At 37.8% G+C, this 16,448-nt stretch overlaps 2 protein-coding genes across 3 annotated transcripts in view; one reads left to right on the forward strand and one right to left on the reverse strand.

Moving 5' to 3' along the window:
- The window catches only part of LOC126259197 (calcium load-activated calcium channel), a 34,594-nt gene extending 21,378 nt beyond the window's left edge, over positions 1 to 13,216 (forward strand). Inside the window, exons 5-6 of one of the 2 annotated variants that reach the window (XR_007546483.1) lie at positions 3,794 to 3,995; positions 12,707 to 13,216. Coding sequence is in view for 1 of the 2 variants with exons in the window: in XM_049955787.1 (XP_049811744.1) it covers positions 12,707 to 12,799 (93 nt within the window). In the remaining variant the exon portion in view is untranslated. The remainder of the gene's footprint in view (positions 1 to 3,793; positions 3,996 to 12,706) is intronic. The other variant, XM_049955787.1, reaches the window with a different exon arrangement.
- An 89-nt stretch (positions 13,217 to 13,305) lies between these two features.
- Positions 13,306 to 16,448, reverse strand: part of LOC126260520 (tripartite motif-containing protein 45) — a 146,844-nt gene continuing 143,701 nt past the window's right edge. The window contains exons 9-10 of the mRNA XM_049957851.1: positions 13,847 to 13,970; positions 13,306 to 13,585 (exon numbers count right to left, since the gene is read on the reverse strand). Coding sequence (XP_049813808.1) covers positions 13,455 to 13,585; positions 13,847 to 13,970 — 255 coding nt within the window. The 3' untranslated portion in view covers positions 13,306 to 13,454. The remainder of the gene's footprint in view (positions 13,586 to 13,846; positions 13,971 to 16,448) is intronic.

Consider the following 16,448-nt stretch of genomic DNA (forward strand, 5'->3'; position numbering starts at 1 on the left):
TCAAGACCAGAAATACCTTCGCTTTGTAATCTGTGAAGAGCTTTTGGATCACACAAACGAGAACAAGATGTTCCTTAAGAGAATCGTAACTGGTGATGAAACATGGGTCTACAGTTACGATGATGTTGAGACCAAGGTTCAGTCTTCACAATGGGTCATGAAAGATTCTCCAAGAGCAAAAAAAAGCTTGTCAGGTCAGGTCAAAGTCATGTTGATAGTTTTCTTTGACTTTGAAGGATTAGTACATCACGAATTCATGCCACAGTAACACACCGTTATTGATGGTACTATCGGGACATGTTGCGACATCTGAGAGAATACGTGACAAGGAAATAGCCTGAAATGTGGTGAGACAATTCATGACTCTCGCATCGCAATAACGCAGCCGCACATTAATCCCTGTTTGTTGTTGGTGAAAGACTAGCGCCAAAAAAAAAAAAATAAAAAAAAATAATATATATATATATATATATATATATATATATATATATTATTTTTTTATATATATATATAGAGGGAAACATTCCACGTGGGAAAAATATATCTAAAAACAAAGATGATGTGACTTACCGAACGAAAGCGCTGGCAGGTCGATAGACACAAAAACAAACACAAACACACACAAAAAATTCAAGCTTTCGCAACAAACTGTTGCCTCGTCAGGAAAGAGGGAAGGAGAGGGAAAGACGAAAGGATGTGGGTTTTAAGGGAGAGGGTAAGGAGTCATTCCAATCCCGGGAGCGGAAAGACTTACCTTAGGGGGAAAAAAGGACGGGTATACACTCGCGCGCACACACACACATACACACACATATCCATCCACACATATACAGACACAAGCAGACATCGCACAAGCAGACATATTTAAAGACCAAGAGTGGAACGTCTGACATTGGATGATAGAGCAAATAAAAAAAATATTTGAAGACCAAGTTGCTTTGGAGAAAGTTCGTATAGCTTGCAGTAATAAAATTGGTGGATTTAGTCTTAAACCTGAACGTTCTTCTGGTGTTCCATGGCGTAGATATAGTAGAAGAAATAGATTTAAGTTTGTAACGTATTCAAAGCCAGAGACTAGTGCAGATATATCAAAAGTAAAATCCTGGACAGATTTAGAAATCCAATGTCGTGCTAAAAATAAATTATTTCAAGGTATTAATCCTTTTTATATCGGACTTCAAATTGCTGGTGATGAACCTGCGAAGAATGATGTAGTTCAAAGTGAAGTTAAATATGTAACATTTGTTGTTAGAAATAGTGTGTATATGACTTTTTGTAAAAGGAAGAGTACCGTTACGTTCTGAATAAAGCTTGTTGTTTACAGCTAATGTCTGCGTTGGAGTTTTTTTATGGCAACTGGGACCATATCAGAAATTACCCGGACGACTTGCACCTCGCCTTCCCTGTTCCTACCAATCAAGAAAGGATTGATGAATTAGCTATTACTTTGTATGGAAACAAAATAAACTATTCAGCAGCTATTATTGTACTTGAGGAACTCTGGTATTATAAGCCAAATCTAAATGATTTAATTCGGCAATTCAGGGATGCATATAGAGAGTTTGTGTTTATGCCTAATGGAATAAGATGTGCACATAGGTACTACGATTTTAGACAAGGACGTTATAGGCCTTTGTGGTATAACTACTAGAGCCTCAATAAATAAAGCCTCACAAGTCATACCTCAGATGCACAGCCGAAGGCCATCCTAGAAAATGGCCTCACCGGTAGTGAGGTCTCCTAATCAGGGTAAAACCAAATATAGGCTTGTTCACAAGTTATCTACGGAGAAAGAACGGTGGCAGTGTAATTGTCAGAATGAATTTTGTTTACATTTTAGGTGGCAAGTGTTGGCACGTTTGTATTATGTGTTGGATATTTCAGGATGGCTCACAACCTGCGTTCCGAATTTGGATTTGGTGGATACGATGCTCGCGTCCATAATGTTATTGTTTTTGAGGAATTTGAGTGGTCTAGGTGGAGGCCTTACGCATCAATTTTGAAGTGTATAGTTGAAGGACGGCCTGTCACTGTTAATGTAAAGAATAAACCTGGCATGGTTATTAAACATCGTGGCTTGGTCATCTTTGTATCGAATGAGTATTCAATTGGTGATGAAGCTTTGATTTCACGACTTAATGTAATACATGCAGATTGTCATATATTGCACTGTTGTTCCATGAAGGCGGAATTGGACGCGTCAGATATGGAGGCCCCGGAGGAAGTTATTTGCCTTTCGTCAGATGAGGATGAACCGCAGGGTTCGCGCTGCATGCCCGAGGCGTTGGATACGCCGACGGATGAATCTCAGTAGACCGTACTTTGGTCGTATGTGCAGATGGTGTACAGAGTATACACAATGTGATGGTGTTAGGTTCGAATATGGAAAAATGGGCGCCACTGAGAAATATGATGACCGTGCTATTAGTTTCTCTACATTAAAACATTACGACATTACAGATGAATTTAAGTGTTTTGCTAACAAGTATGCCTCAGTTATAATTAATAAAGTTGTTACGTATGTGTATAGGATTAATGTAAGAGTGGAACGTCTGATATTGGATGATAGAGCAAATAAAAAAATATTTGAAGACCAAGGTGCTTTGGAGAAAGTTCGTATATATAAAAACAGATGATGTGACTTACCGAACGAAAGTGCTGGCAGGTCGATAGACACACAAACAAACACAAACATACACACGAAATTCAAGCTTTCGCAACAAACTGTTGCCTCATCGGGAAAGAGGGAAGGTCAACAGTTTGTTGCGAAAGCTTGAATTTTGTGTGTATGTTTGTGTTTGTTTGTGTGTCTATCGACCTACCAGCACTTTCGTTCGGTAAGTCACATCATCTGTGTTTTTAGATATATTTTTCCCACATGGAATGTTTCCCTATATATATATATATATATATATATATATATATATATATATATATATATATATATATATATATATATATATATGATGAGACTTACCAAACAAAAGCGCTGGCAGGTCGATAAGACACACAAACAAACACAAATATACACACAAAATTCAAGCTTTCGCAACAAACTGTTGCCTCATCAGGAAAGAGGGAAGGAGAGGGAAAGACGAAAGGATGTGGGTTTTAAGGGAGAGGGTAAGGAGTCATTCCAATCCTGGGAGCGGAAAGACTTACCTTAGGGGGAAAAAAGGACAGGTATACACTCGCACACACACACACATATCCATCCACACATACAGACACAAGCAGACATATTTAAAGACCTAAGGAGGAAATAAGACGACAGAAAAGACTTCGAAATGTAACAGTGACAATAACAAACGTCATTGTTGGGTTCAAATTAATGATATGAATATAACAGAGGGAAACATTCCACGTGGAAAAAATATATCTAAAAAGAAAGATGATGAGACTTACCAAACAAAAGCGCTGGCAGGTCGATAGACACACAAACAAACACAAATATACACACAAAATTCAAGCTTTCGCAACAAACTGTTGCCTCATCAGGAAAGAGGGAAGGAGAGGGAAAGACGAAAGGATGTGGGTTTTAAGGGAGAGGGTAAGGAGTCATTCCAATCCCGGGAGCAGAAAGACTTACCTTAGGGGGAAAAAAGGACAGGTATACACTCGCACACACACACATATCATATCCATCCACACATACAGACACAAGCAGACATATTTAAAGACCTCTGTTATATATATATATATATATATATATATATATATATATATATATATATATATATATATATATATATATATAATTTTTTTTTGCTGCCTCATACTCCGTGTTCTCCAGAGATGGCCCCTGTGGACTTTATTTCCAACGTTGACAACCCCATTGAAATGGTGAAGATATGCAATGATAGTGCAGACAGGGCTTCACGCAATCTGGCAAGAGGCATACTAAGACTGCTTCTGGAAATGGAAACGGCACTGAGAGCAATGTATCAATTGTGGAGGAGAGTATTTCGAAGGAGACTATGCACTATAAGTAAAAGGTAAGCGTAGAAAAATTTTGTGGACAAATTTCCGGATTTTTTTGAACAGATCTTGTATGTGGTATTCTTGAGACGCGTTTTGATTGTAAAGAATTCAAAATTCAATGTTACTTAGGTAATAGCAGGTGCAGTGAATAAAGTATGTCAGCTGATTGGAATCCAGAAAATTATAAAATGCAATTGTGTGTATTTTAGATTAGATTAGATTTACTTTCATTCCAATTGATCCGTAGTGAGGAGGTCCTCCAGGATGTGGAACATGTCAGAAAAACAACAATACATGACAAATATTTACAATTAAAACAAATAAGCTAATGTACCATTCCACAGGTCCCAAGTGGAATGATCGTCATTTTTTAATGAACACTAAGAGTAATTTTACAAATACTAATGCACTGAATTTAAAATAAAAAAGTTGTTTATTTATTTATAAGGTAATACAACTACTGTAATACTTATTTACAATGAACACATTACTGCACTGAAATGGTGCAGAAGTTAGATTATACTAACACACACACACGCACACACACACACACAAATTTTCAATGAACACATTACTGCACTGAAATTGTGCAGAAGTTATGTTGTACTTATAAACAAATCAGTTGGTTTTACTAAGAAATTCATCAATGGAGTAGAAGGAGTTGGCCACCAATAAATCCTTTAGGCTTCTCTTAAACTGAATTTCATTGGTTGTTAAGCTTTTTATGGCTGCTGGCAAGTTATTGAAAATGTGTGTTCCTGAATAATGCACACCTTTTTGTACAAGACTAAGTGACTTTAAATCCTTGTGAAGATTATTCTTATTTCTAGTATTGATTCCATGAATTGAGCTGTTGGTTTGAAAAAGTGATATATTTTTAATGACAAATTTCATTAAGGAATAAATATACTGGGAAGCAGTAGTTAGTATCCCTAGTTCCCTAAACAGGCTTCTGCAGGATGTTCTTGAGTTCACACCACATATAACTCTCACTGCACGTTTTTGTGCCCGGAAAACTTTAGCTTGGCTTGATGAATTACCCCAAAAAATAATCCCATATGACATTATGGAATGAAAGTAAGCATAGTATGCCATCTTTTTCATTTTTATATCCCCTATGTCTGACAAAATTCGCATTGCAAACAGAGATTTGTTAAGACGCTTCAGCAGTTCTGTGGTGTGCTCCTCCCAGTTGAATTTATTATCAAGCTGTAATCCCAAGAATTTAACACTGTCCACTTCTTCTATCTTCTTGTCATCGTATGTTAGACATATACTCTTGGGACACCCCTTACAAGTTCTGAACTGCATGTAGTGTGTTTTTTCAAAGTTTAGTGACAAAGAATTGGCTAGGAACCAGTGATTAATGTCCACAAATATTTTATTGGCTGATCTTTCTAAGACTACATTTGACTTGCTATTTATTGCAATGTTTGTATCATCGGCAAACAAAACAAACTTGGCATCTGGTAATGTTACTGATGAAAGGTCATTGATATACACAAGAAAAAGTAAGGGCCCCAAAATGGAACCTTGTGGGACCCCACATGTAATTAGTTCCCAGTTGGATGAGGCCTGATAGCTTGATACATGTCTCTTTCCTAATAACACCCTTTGTTTCCTGCCAGAGATATAAGATTTGAACCATTTTGCAGCATTTCCTGTTATACTATAATATTCTAGTTTACTTAAAAGGATATTGTGATTTACACAGTCAAATGCCTTTGACAGATCACAAAATATACCAGTTGCCTGCAATTTTTTGTCTAATGAATTAAGCACATTTTCACTGTAAGTGTAGATAGCCTTCTCAATATCAGAACCTTCTTCAGTGGTGATAAGTAGAAAATGTACCCATCCCTGTCGTTGTTGTGTGAATCATATTCACAGAAGTTGTCTATGAATGGTGTCAGACTAGTGTTTCTTAAATTATTGTTCACAGTCTTCAACCTAACCTACTCAAGTGATAGCTGGATGTTTCTGATAGCTTAAAAGCAAGTATTCCTGAATGGTAGCAGTTACTTGGTGCCACTTCTGTTTTATAACGAATGGTTTTATTTGTATCCGCTGCTTTGTATACAATGCTTATGTAACAATATTATGAAAAGGAAAGTTGCTACTCACCATATAGTGGAGATGCTGAGTCTCAAATAGGCCCAACAAAAAGACTGTCAACAAATAAGCTTTCGGCCAGCAGGGCCTTTGTCAAAAAGGTGACACACACACACACACACACACACACACTCACTCAGTCACACTCATGCAAACACACTCCCACACATGACTGCAGTCTCTGGCAACTGAAGCCACACAGACTTGGTGTGGCTTCAGTTGCCAGAGACTGCAGTGGTTTGTGTGTGTGTGTGTGTGTGTGTGTGTGTGTGTGTGTGTGTGTGTGTGTGTTGTCTATTTTGATGAAGGCCTTGCTGTCCAAAAGCTTATTTGTTGACAGTCTTTTTGTTGTGCCTTTCTACGACTTAGCATCTCCCATCTCCGCTATATGGTGAGTAGCAACTTTCTTTTTATATTCTTGTTACATTCCATCATGGATTTTCCATTGTTTAAGTTACGTAACAATATGATGTCACTATTTTCACAGCCTTGGCTGCTGCAGAAGACTCAAATTGACATTTACAGGTGGTTTTTATTGCTGTGGGAACAAGAAAGAACAACACAGTTAGATCAGAGCTATAGGATAGATGAGGAAGAGTTTCGATGCGAAATTACTCAAGAGATTTAGTTTTCACCATGCTGTGAGCTGGTTCATTGTAATTATGAAGCAGCATCCCATCCATATTTGATTTTTATACAGTTGTAGAGGTATTCAAAGAGATCGTGCACACACACTCTTTGTTGTGGTTTGCTGGGAGAATTTCTTCTGAGAATAGCCATGTTTCAGCTTTGTTTCATCACAATTTATGATATTAAATACTGCTTTTGACTGGAACTGCATATTCATAGCATTTACTGACAGAATTCAATGTGGAAACTTCTCTGTCCAAGTGTTTAAAGATGCAGTATCCAACAACTTCTGAAATATTTAACCTGAATTTTCTCAAGCAGCATCTTTTTTAAAAAAAAGGGACAGGAAAAAATCGTTTTATTTTATGGCCAAATACAAAGTTTCTTTTTTTTTTTTAAATTGGTGCTATTTTTGTTAGAATCATTTATTTTTGCAAATTAGTTAACCCTTTGCCAAATTTGTTGTTATTTGATTGCCAAATGTGGTGTAGTTTTTGCCAAATCCTGTCTTTTTATTGCCACATTTGGTATCATTTTCAGCCAAACTCAGTATAAGGACGTCTTGTCATGCTCACCACTAACAAAACTGCAATTTTCCCAGTTAATTGGCAGATTAAAAGTTTGGAAGGTAGGAGACGAGATACTGGCAGAAGTAATGCTGTGAGGACGGGGCGTGAGTCATGCTTGGGTAGCTCAGCTGGTAGAGCACTAGCCCGTGAAAGGCAAAGGTCCCGAGTTTAGGTTTGGTCGGGCACACAGTTTTAATCTGCCAGGAAGTTTCATATCAGCGCACACTCCGCTGCAGAGTGAAAATCTCATTCTGGAAACATCCCCCAGGCTGTGGCTAAGCCATGTCTCTGCAGTATCCTTTCTTTCAGGAGTGCTAGTTCTGCAAGGTTGGCAGGAGTTGTTCTGTAAAGTTTGTAAGGTAGGAGACGAGATACTGGCAGAAGTAAAGCTGTGAGGACAGGGCGTGAATCGTGCTTCGGTAGCTCAGTTGGTAGAGCACTTGCCCGTGAAAGGCAAAGGTCCCGAGTTTGAGTTTTGGTCGGGCACACAGTTTTAATCTGCCAGGAAGTTTCGTATCAGCGCACACTCCACTGCAGAGTGAAAATCTCATTCTGGAAACATCCCCCAGGCTGTGGCTAACCCATGTCTCTGCAGTATCCTTTCTTTCAGGAGTGCTAGTTCTGCAAGGTTGGCAGGAGTTGTTCTGTAAAGTTTGGAAGGTAGGAGACGAGATACTGGCAGAAGTAAAGCTGTGAGGACAGGGCGTGAATCGTGCTTCGGTAGCTCAGTTGGTAGAGCACTTGCCCGTGAAAGGCAAAGGTCCCGAGTTTGAGTTTTGGTCGGGCACACAGTTTTAATCTGCCAGGAAGTTTCGTATCAGCGCACACTCCACTGCAGAGTGAAAATCTCATTCTGGAAACATCCCCCAGGCTGTGGCTAACCCATGTCTCTGCAGTATCCTTTCTTTCAGGAGTGCTAGTTCTGCAAGGTTGGCAGGAGTTGTTCTGTAAAGTTTGGAAGGTAGGAGACGAGATACTGGCAGAAGTAAAGCTGTGAGGACCGGGCGTGAATCGTGCTTCGGTAGCTCAGATGGTAGAGCACTTGCGGGCGAAAGGCAAAGTTCCCGAGTTCGAGTTTTGGTCGGGCACACAGTTTTAATCTGCCAGGAAGTTTCAGTTTAAGGTATAAACGATCCTCAGTCTTGAGAGGATTAGAAGTCAAAATGCAGTTTTAACATTCAGTTACTATGAATTATGAATAATAGTGAACTACTGTCCTCAGGTTTATAGCATTTGCATACAGTAGAATTAAAAATTTCACAATACATCATGAAATTGCAAATTTAACGTTATTTTGCTCAACATTGCCAATTTTGCGTTATTGTCGCAGAATTTTCCTGTCCCTACCTCCAAATCACTCGTGAATCAAGAACAGCTGACAACATGAGTAACTTAGAAGCAGGTATCCTCGGAGGAGTGAAGCAACTTAAATCACTTAATAAAAGCAAGTCTTGTGGTCTAGACTGTATACCAATAAGTTTCCCTTCAGAGTATGCTGGTGCAATAGCTCCATGCTTAACTATCATATACAACCCTCCAATGAAAGATCTGTGCTCAAAGACTAGAAAGTTGCACAGGTCACACCAGTATTCAAGAAAGGTAAATTACAGGCCCATGTCATTAACATCAGTATGCAGCAGGATTTTTTAACGTATATCAAGTTCGAACATTATGAATTACCCCAAAGAGAATGGTCTACTGATACATGGTCAACACGAATTTAGAAAACATCATTCTTGTGAAACACAGTTAGCTCTTTTACACACAAAGTGTTGAGTGCTATTGATAAGTGATTTCTAGATTTCCAGAAGGCTTTGTTGCTGTACCGCACAAGTGGCTTGTAGTTCAGTTGTGCGCTTATGGAATATTGTCTCAATTATGTGACTGGATTTGTGATTTCCTGTCAGAGAGGTCACAGTTTGTAGCAATTGACAGACAGTCATTGAGTAAAACAAAATTGATTTCTCTTGTTCCCCAAGATAGTGTTGTAGGCCCTCTTATGTTCCTTACTATATAAACAATTTAGAAGACAATCTGAGCAGCCATCTTAGGTTGTTTTCAAATGGTACTGTCATTCACCATCTAGTAAAGTCATCAGAAGATCAAAACAAATTGCAAAACTATTTAGAAAAGATATTTGTATGGTGCAAAAATTGGCAACTGACCCTAAATAATGAAAACTATGAGGTCATCCACACGAGTGCTAAAAGGAATCAATTAAACTACAGTTACACGATAAATCAGTGAAATCTAAAGGCTTTAAATTCAACTAAATACCAAGGAATTATTATTATGAACAACTTAAATTGGTAAGAATGCATCGAAAATGTTGTGGGGAAGGCAAACCAAAGACTGCGTTTTATTGGCAGGACACTTAGAAAATGTAACAATCTACTAAAGAGACTGCCTACACTATGCTTGTCCATCCTCTTGTAGAGTACTGCTGTGCTGTGTGGGATCTTTACCAGGTAGGATTAATTGAGTGCATTGAGCACATTTTGTATTATCGCGGAATGGGGGAGAGAGTGTCACTGACATGAGACAGGACGTAATTAAAATGAAGGCATTTTTTGTTGCGGCTCATGAAATTTCAATCACCGACTTTCTCCTCCAAATGCAAAAGTATTGTGTTGACACTGACCAACATTGAGAGAAGTGATCATCATAATAAAATAAAGAAAATCAGAGCTTGCACAGAAAGATATAAGTGTTCATTTTTTCCATGTGCTTTTCGGGATTGGAATAATAGAGAATTATTGTGAAGGTGGTTCAATGAACCCTCTGCCAGCCACTTAAGTGTGATTTGCAGAGTATCCATGTAGATGTCGAGGTAGGACCCAATCCCAAGAGAGCACTTAATTTGCTGTTAAATGCAGCGGATATCCTCTTCAATTACTGTCCACGCTCAAGTGCTATATCCGCGAATAGCTGACTTCAGAAAAACAGGAGAGAAACGATGATGACGCAAGGGGAGGAGATCGACTACGCACGGGACTCAAACCCATGCTGGTGTTGAGCAACAGGGCTGACAGAACGGCAGACATGACACACCAAGAGCAAGTCAATATAATGTTTGCAACAACAAAGTGCAGTGAACTTTCGACAGAACACTGTCAACAGGTCAAGTACAAACCACAATTGAAATCAGGACCAAAGAGGAAAACCAATAACAAAATGAAGTCATTGACGAGTAGTCAGTGATATGGTGAAGATAGTAACAAATGCTATCAGATGAAGTTCATGACTAACTGAGTGGTCGAGTTACATCGATATTTATGCTGGCCGCGAGGGACACTGTTGTCCGGTGTATTCATGTGGCGAAATGGTGGTACACTCACTAGACGAGTGGAGCGCTTGGGCGACACTGCCATTGAGGTCCATTAGCTCCGGCGGGCATTCAACTTTCACGCAGCCTGGTAGCTGACAAGGTTCACGTTCTTTGGTATTGGCTTTGCGACCGATTGCATTTCATCTTCAATAATGGTTTTCTTGTGCTGAACTAAATCAGTGACAAACTGTTCTTTGGAAGGCGTAGACTTGCTGAAAGCTGACTGCAGACTTTCCGGTGTGTTCACTCATACTTTTGAGTCATCATGAGGAAATAATAATATTGACAGCTCATTTCCATCTTAGTCTGACAAATGGCAAGAAAGACAAAAGTTGCATAACTCACATTGCAGGCCAGTACTAACTTTCTTTCTTGGAAATACTCTAATCAGAGGCAATCTTGAAAAACTCAAAAACATTTGAGAGTAACCCTCTTAATTACCACTCTTGTTCTGTAATACCCCAGTCATCCACCATTCATAGGTCATGCCGTTATTACCCCTACTTTGCAGATTTGTCAAATATTATATGGCATGTGGTTTGTGGAAATTTACAGTGACAGCTCAATTTTAATTAATGATTGCTCAATGTGCTATCAGTGCAATACAACCCTGCAACATTTTCTGCTAATTTTTATTTCTTACTTTTGTTAACTTCATGACAGAATTTGAAATGAGATGTGACAGTACTTGTCATTTGAATGAATGTTTAAAAATTGCCTATGCAATCCTGCATATTAATCATTTTCTTGTACAATAATCTGTGTAACTCTGGCAATGGATTGCATTTAACCATATTTTCAGCAACCAAGTAGTTCCATTATAGCAACCATGTTTACCCATAGCCTGGTTATAATATGATTTGAAATGAACTGCTGTGATGTGCAAAGATAAACGTTGCGTTTGGATTTTGCCAAGATTATCTTTCGGGGAAAAATTTTTTTCATTTTGATGTTTTCTGGCACTTGCCTAGTTTTCTACACTTGTCAGATTTTACCATTCATGTAAGTAAGTAGTATACTGGTAGATACATGCTTATGATGCAAAACCTGAAAAGTTTAATAAGAGGTACAAGTGTGACATGTTATTTATGTCAGGCTGTGTGGCACTTGTGCATCAGTACTAACACTTCAAACAACTATTGGGAGCCACTGTCAGTAAGATAAACAGTTTGTGTAGTGTGAACACTATTACATGCACTCTTAACAAGGAGTAGGCCAGAAATGACTAAGATGGAATATAATCAAACTTCAGTATCAAAAACATATTCTGATCTTGTCATAATTAATCCTTCATTGCCGTCTTTAACATCGTTGACACTGAATGTTGCCATTGTTATAATTGCCCATGCTGTACTGCTTTATCTACAGGTTACTCATTAACACACAAGATATTCAAGATACTTTAATTCAGTTGTTCTTCCAGTATGTACTTTTCTGACTACAGAAAACAGGTGTTTTATATTGATGCCTCAAATATGTAAAGAACTTAAAAAAAAAAAACAGGAGTGTAATGTGAAAATATGCACCCAAAATAGCACATTGGATGCCTAGTTGGGTTGAAAATGTGATAACCATTAGAAGCCTAACTGATGAGATTGATTTGTATCACTGAGCTAGGTAGTGCATTAGTTAAGACAATGGCTCACATTAGGGAAGACTGGATTTTAAATTCTTGTCTGATGATCCAGATTTAGGTTCTATGTGGCTTAATAAAATCGCTAGTATGGGTTCCTTTCAAGTGGACATGACCTGTTTTCTTCCTCCATCCAAGCTTCTGTCTGTACTGATTTCATAACCAAAAGGATGTTCAAAAATCTAATTTTCCTTCCTTCACAAGTCAGAACTAATGTATCTACTTAAAACGACGTTAAAAATTTTCAAAAGCTCAATCTTTACATAAAGTCATGGGTTTGCATTGGTTTTGACACTCCTGTAGTTAGCATCTTATGTATGAAAAACATATACTCTGTGTTGATTCTGCACATATATGACTTTTTTTTCCTGTTTAGTTTGTTGTACTGAGTGTTCCTTTGTGTTTCCTTTTAAAGTAGACATTTCAATTATATAATTTTTTTATCACTTCCAGAACATCCAGAAGCTGCTTGGGTTTGCACCTTCTAGAACAGCAAGCAAGCAAAGTGGTGGCCTCTTTGGACCACCACCTCAACAGTTCAAATAGTTTTCTGGACTTATGCATTTTTAAATTTGTTTTTTGGAGTAAGTAAATGTGGACACTTTAAGCAGGAGGCTACTGGATGGTTGTTGGACAAATAGGGACCCCCCCCTCCTCTCTCTCTCTCTCTCTCTCTCTCTCTCTCTCTCTCTCTCTGTGTGTGTGTGTGTGTGTGTGTGTGTGTGTGTGTGTGTGTGTGCGTGTGTGTGTGTGTGTAGAGAGAGAGAGAGAGAGAGAGAAATATAGTCTTTTATTTATTTATTCAGTTTTTGATTTAAGAGTGTGACTAAAAATTCAATAACTGACGTTTGAGATTTTTTTATGCACTGAAGAAATAATTAATTGAGGAAGAGGGTGGTGTAGGAGCTGAATGTAATTATTTCCTAGAAGTACAATAAAAATAATAATTATTGAACACATTTATTTGGGAAAATGTTCCATTATAAGGGGCTGTGATTTGTGTGTGATGAAGTTGTTCCTATGCTATATTTTGTCACTGGACTTTCCTATAATTGTTTTTAAAATTTATTTGTTTTTATCCTCCAATAATAAATTATCTGAGTTGTTACTGCATGTCATTTCATTTAATGCATGCTTCTAGTGGTGCTTGTGTTTATCTCGCACCCAGTAAATTCCACATATAAATGTAAGTAATGTCCAGTCACAGAGTGAATTGGTACAGAGCAGAATTTGTACGCCCACACTCGGAATTTTCAAGAATGTTCCCACAGCAAGACCAATGCCGGCGACCAGGATGTCCAGCATGGCCATGGCCGCAACCCTGGTAGCCACCTGGTAACATAAACAAAATTAAGTAATGATGATGTCTGTTATTTGTGGGTTCTTATTGTACAGCGCCAACTTCAGTTTCACATTGATTCTTATACATTGATGCATTGTCTATACATGTACAGTTTGCATGGAAACTTAATTTTAATGGAAAAATAATGAAAGGAAGTGTTATATTGTTTGAGAATACAAGATGTATAGGTTAAAGAAAATGTTTGTGCCTTATCTTCCCTATATAAAGCCTTTTGTTAGATATTCTATTACCTGGCATTTTTCCACCACATCCACATGTAGCAGTTTTGCTCCCATTACTGGAACAAAAGCTGCAGCAATGAAATGTCCCATGGTGAGGACGCAGTGTCCTCACACAGACCAGGAAAGGACTTCCCTGTAAAAGATATGCAAGTTGCTCTTGAGTGGACACATTTATAAAGGCGGCATTTTCAGAGACCGTCTTTGTTTGAAAAATATGACAGTGTACATGTGATGTGTTAAGGCAGTGAAAGGAACTTGTTACCACTGGAGTGCCACAAGTTCCTCCAGAAATCATAACACAACACATACATCATGCTAACAAATGTAAATCCACCTGATGATGGAGGTTTACATCTTTCAAACACATCATGGAGATAAATAGACAGTGACTGGTAACAGTAAACATGTTGTTCCATTTGATTTCAATGTCATTGATAATACTTTGTTTCTTCTTTCATGTCAATTAGTGCAGCAAGGGAATGTGTATAATTTATGGGAATGATTGTAATAGTTGATGCTGATGAACTATGTATTTATATTCCATAATTGACAAACTTTATCTGTTGAAAACAATATGAGATCTTTCTTTTCTGAATGACCGAGAAGGATGTACTCTGCACGTGCAAGTAATTCCTTAGTATTGTGTTAGTTTTCAGACAAATGCATGTTTTATGCAACAAATCATACAAGAGAATACACATAGTTAGATGACTGTGTGAGAAGATAACTAGTGTCCTATGAGTTTTATGAGTTAACACCATCTGTGCAGTTTTGCTCAAGAAATAGCCTTAGTAACTCCATTATTTTCTCCTGAAATATCTAGTTGACATCAAGGAGTGAATGAATGAAAAATAAGCCAGCATAAAAGTGTATCACAGGTACTGATGAGAGAAAATATTTTAATCGTAAAGGTTACTAACTGCATTCTATTTCTGCAGTTTAAGAAAAGGTGGCTCCCATGAGGACTTGTCGTTGAACCTCTGTCCCAGTAATCTAGTGTGCTCCCCTTCATGACACTGTTTCAAGGTACTGGAATAATGTCACCTACAGAATTGTGGATGAGAAACTGAATATGCTGCACTTACTGTAAAAGGAATCAGTTTATTAGATATAAACGATGAACTGGTTCCCTTGCGTAAATTATTTGCTTTATTATTCAGTTCATACCCTGGACATTTGTCAGTGTTACCAGAAAAAAAAAAAAAAAAAAAACAAGTTTGGACCTCTGTGCTACACTCAGTGGAAAGTGTACGATGTATTACAAGTTTATTTCTTGTTCTGTGTCAAGGACTTCTCACTTTGTACCACGTATGTAACTTAGATCCATTCTGTGGCTTTTTCCTAATTCCACAGTAATGTAGTGTTTATGGAAATATACTTTTGCCCCAATTGTCATTAACGTATCTAAAAAAATAACATATTACCATAATCTGTTTCAAACCTCATAATTTCATGCAAGCAGTAAATAATGCATTGACTGATGAAACATTCCTAAAGGCAAAATGTGTGTCTATAAATAAATTTTAATTACTGAAATAAAAGCAATTGTTCATTTAGAGTGAAAAAGTTATTGAGAAAACAAGCAATAGCAATATAAGCTACCATCTTGGTTCAAGTTTATTATGTTATGTTTTCAATAACTATCCAACAAGGCCATAATTAATTCCTTTCCCTACTCTTGTGACAACTGAATAATTTCACCACATTAATGTTCTGTGTAACAGATTGAACTATGAACAACAGAAATACAGGTTTTCATTGTGTGTTTCCACAATTTAAGTGCTTTGTTCTCAAATGCAAGCAACACGGCCATCCTTCACTATAGCAGTGATCCCAAATGCACAAAATGTTGTGCTGATTATACAACAGTTTGAAAATTTTTATGGTTTGGAGCAAGTTGATTTTTGCTTGATGAAAACAAAACAAAAAAAACTGTGTAAAAAATGGGAGGAGTGATAATGGTGATGCTGGTTACTTTCCAGGTTGCATGACAGTTAAAGTTTCCAAAATTATTAGCTGTGTCTGTGTATCTTTTATGACAGTTATCACATGTAAACATTGAACAGTGTGTTAAAACAATTAATATATTTGGAATCTATTACTTGAATATATCTTCACCCACAATTATTAAACCTTTCAAGGATTCACCTACAAATAGATCTGTGGTGCAGAGACGGGCACCTGCATGACTCCGTCCTGTGTAAGCCTATGTATGGGCCATGTAGAGAGTTCCTTCCTAACCATCCAGAATCTTTTATCTGGTTCAGATTCATTGATGATGTCTTCGTGATCTGGACTGAAGGTGATGACACCCTACTCACATTCCTCCAGAACCTCAACATCTTCACCCCCATTTGCTTCAAATAGTCCTCATCAACCCAACAAGCCACCTTCGTTGATATAGATCACCACTTCAAAGATGGCTACATCAATACCTCCGTCCGTATCAGGCCTGCTGCCAACCACCAACAATACCTTCACTTCGGCAACTGCCACCCATTCAATTCCAAGTAGTCCCTCCCATACAGCCTAGCCACCCATGGCTGAAACATCTATAGTGATGAGAAGTATAGTGGTGTTTTAAGTACTGGTGCCATAAGGTGGTGTGAAT

This window comes from Schistocerca nitens, chromosome 5 (genome assembly GCF_023898315.1).
Source record: "Schistocerca nitens isolate TAMUIC-IGC-003100 chromosome 5, iqSchNite1.1, whole genome shotgun sequence".
Taxonomy (NCBI): domain Eukaryota; kingdom Metazoa; phylum Arthropoda; class Insecta; order Orthoptera; family Acrididae; genus Schistocerca; species Schistocerca nitens.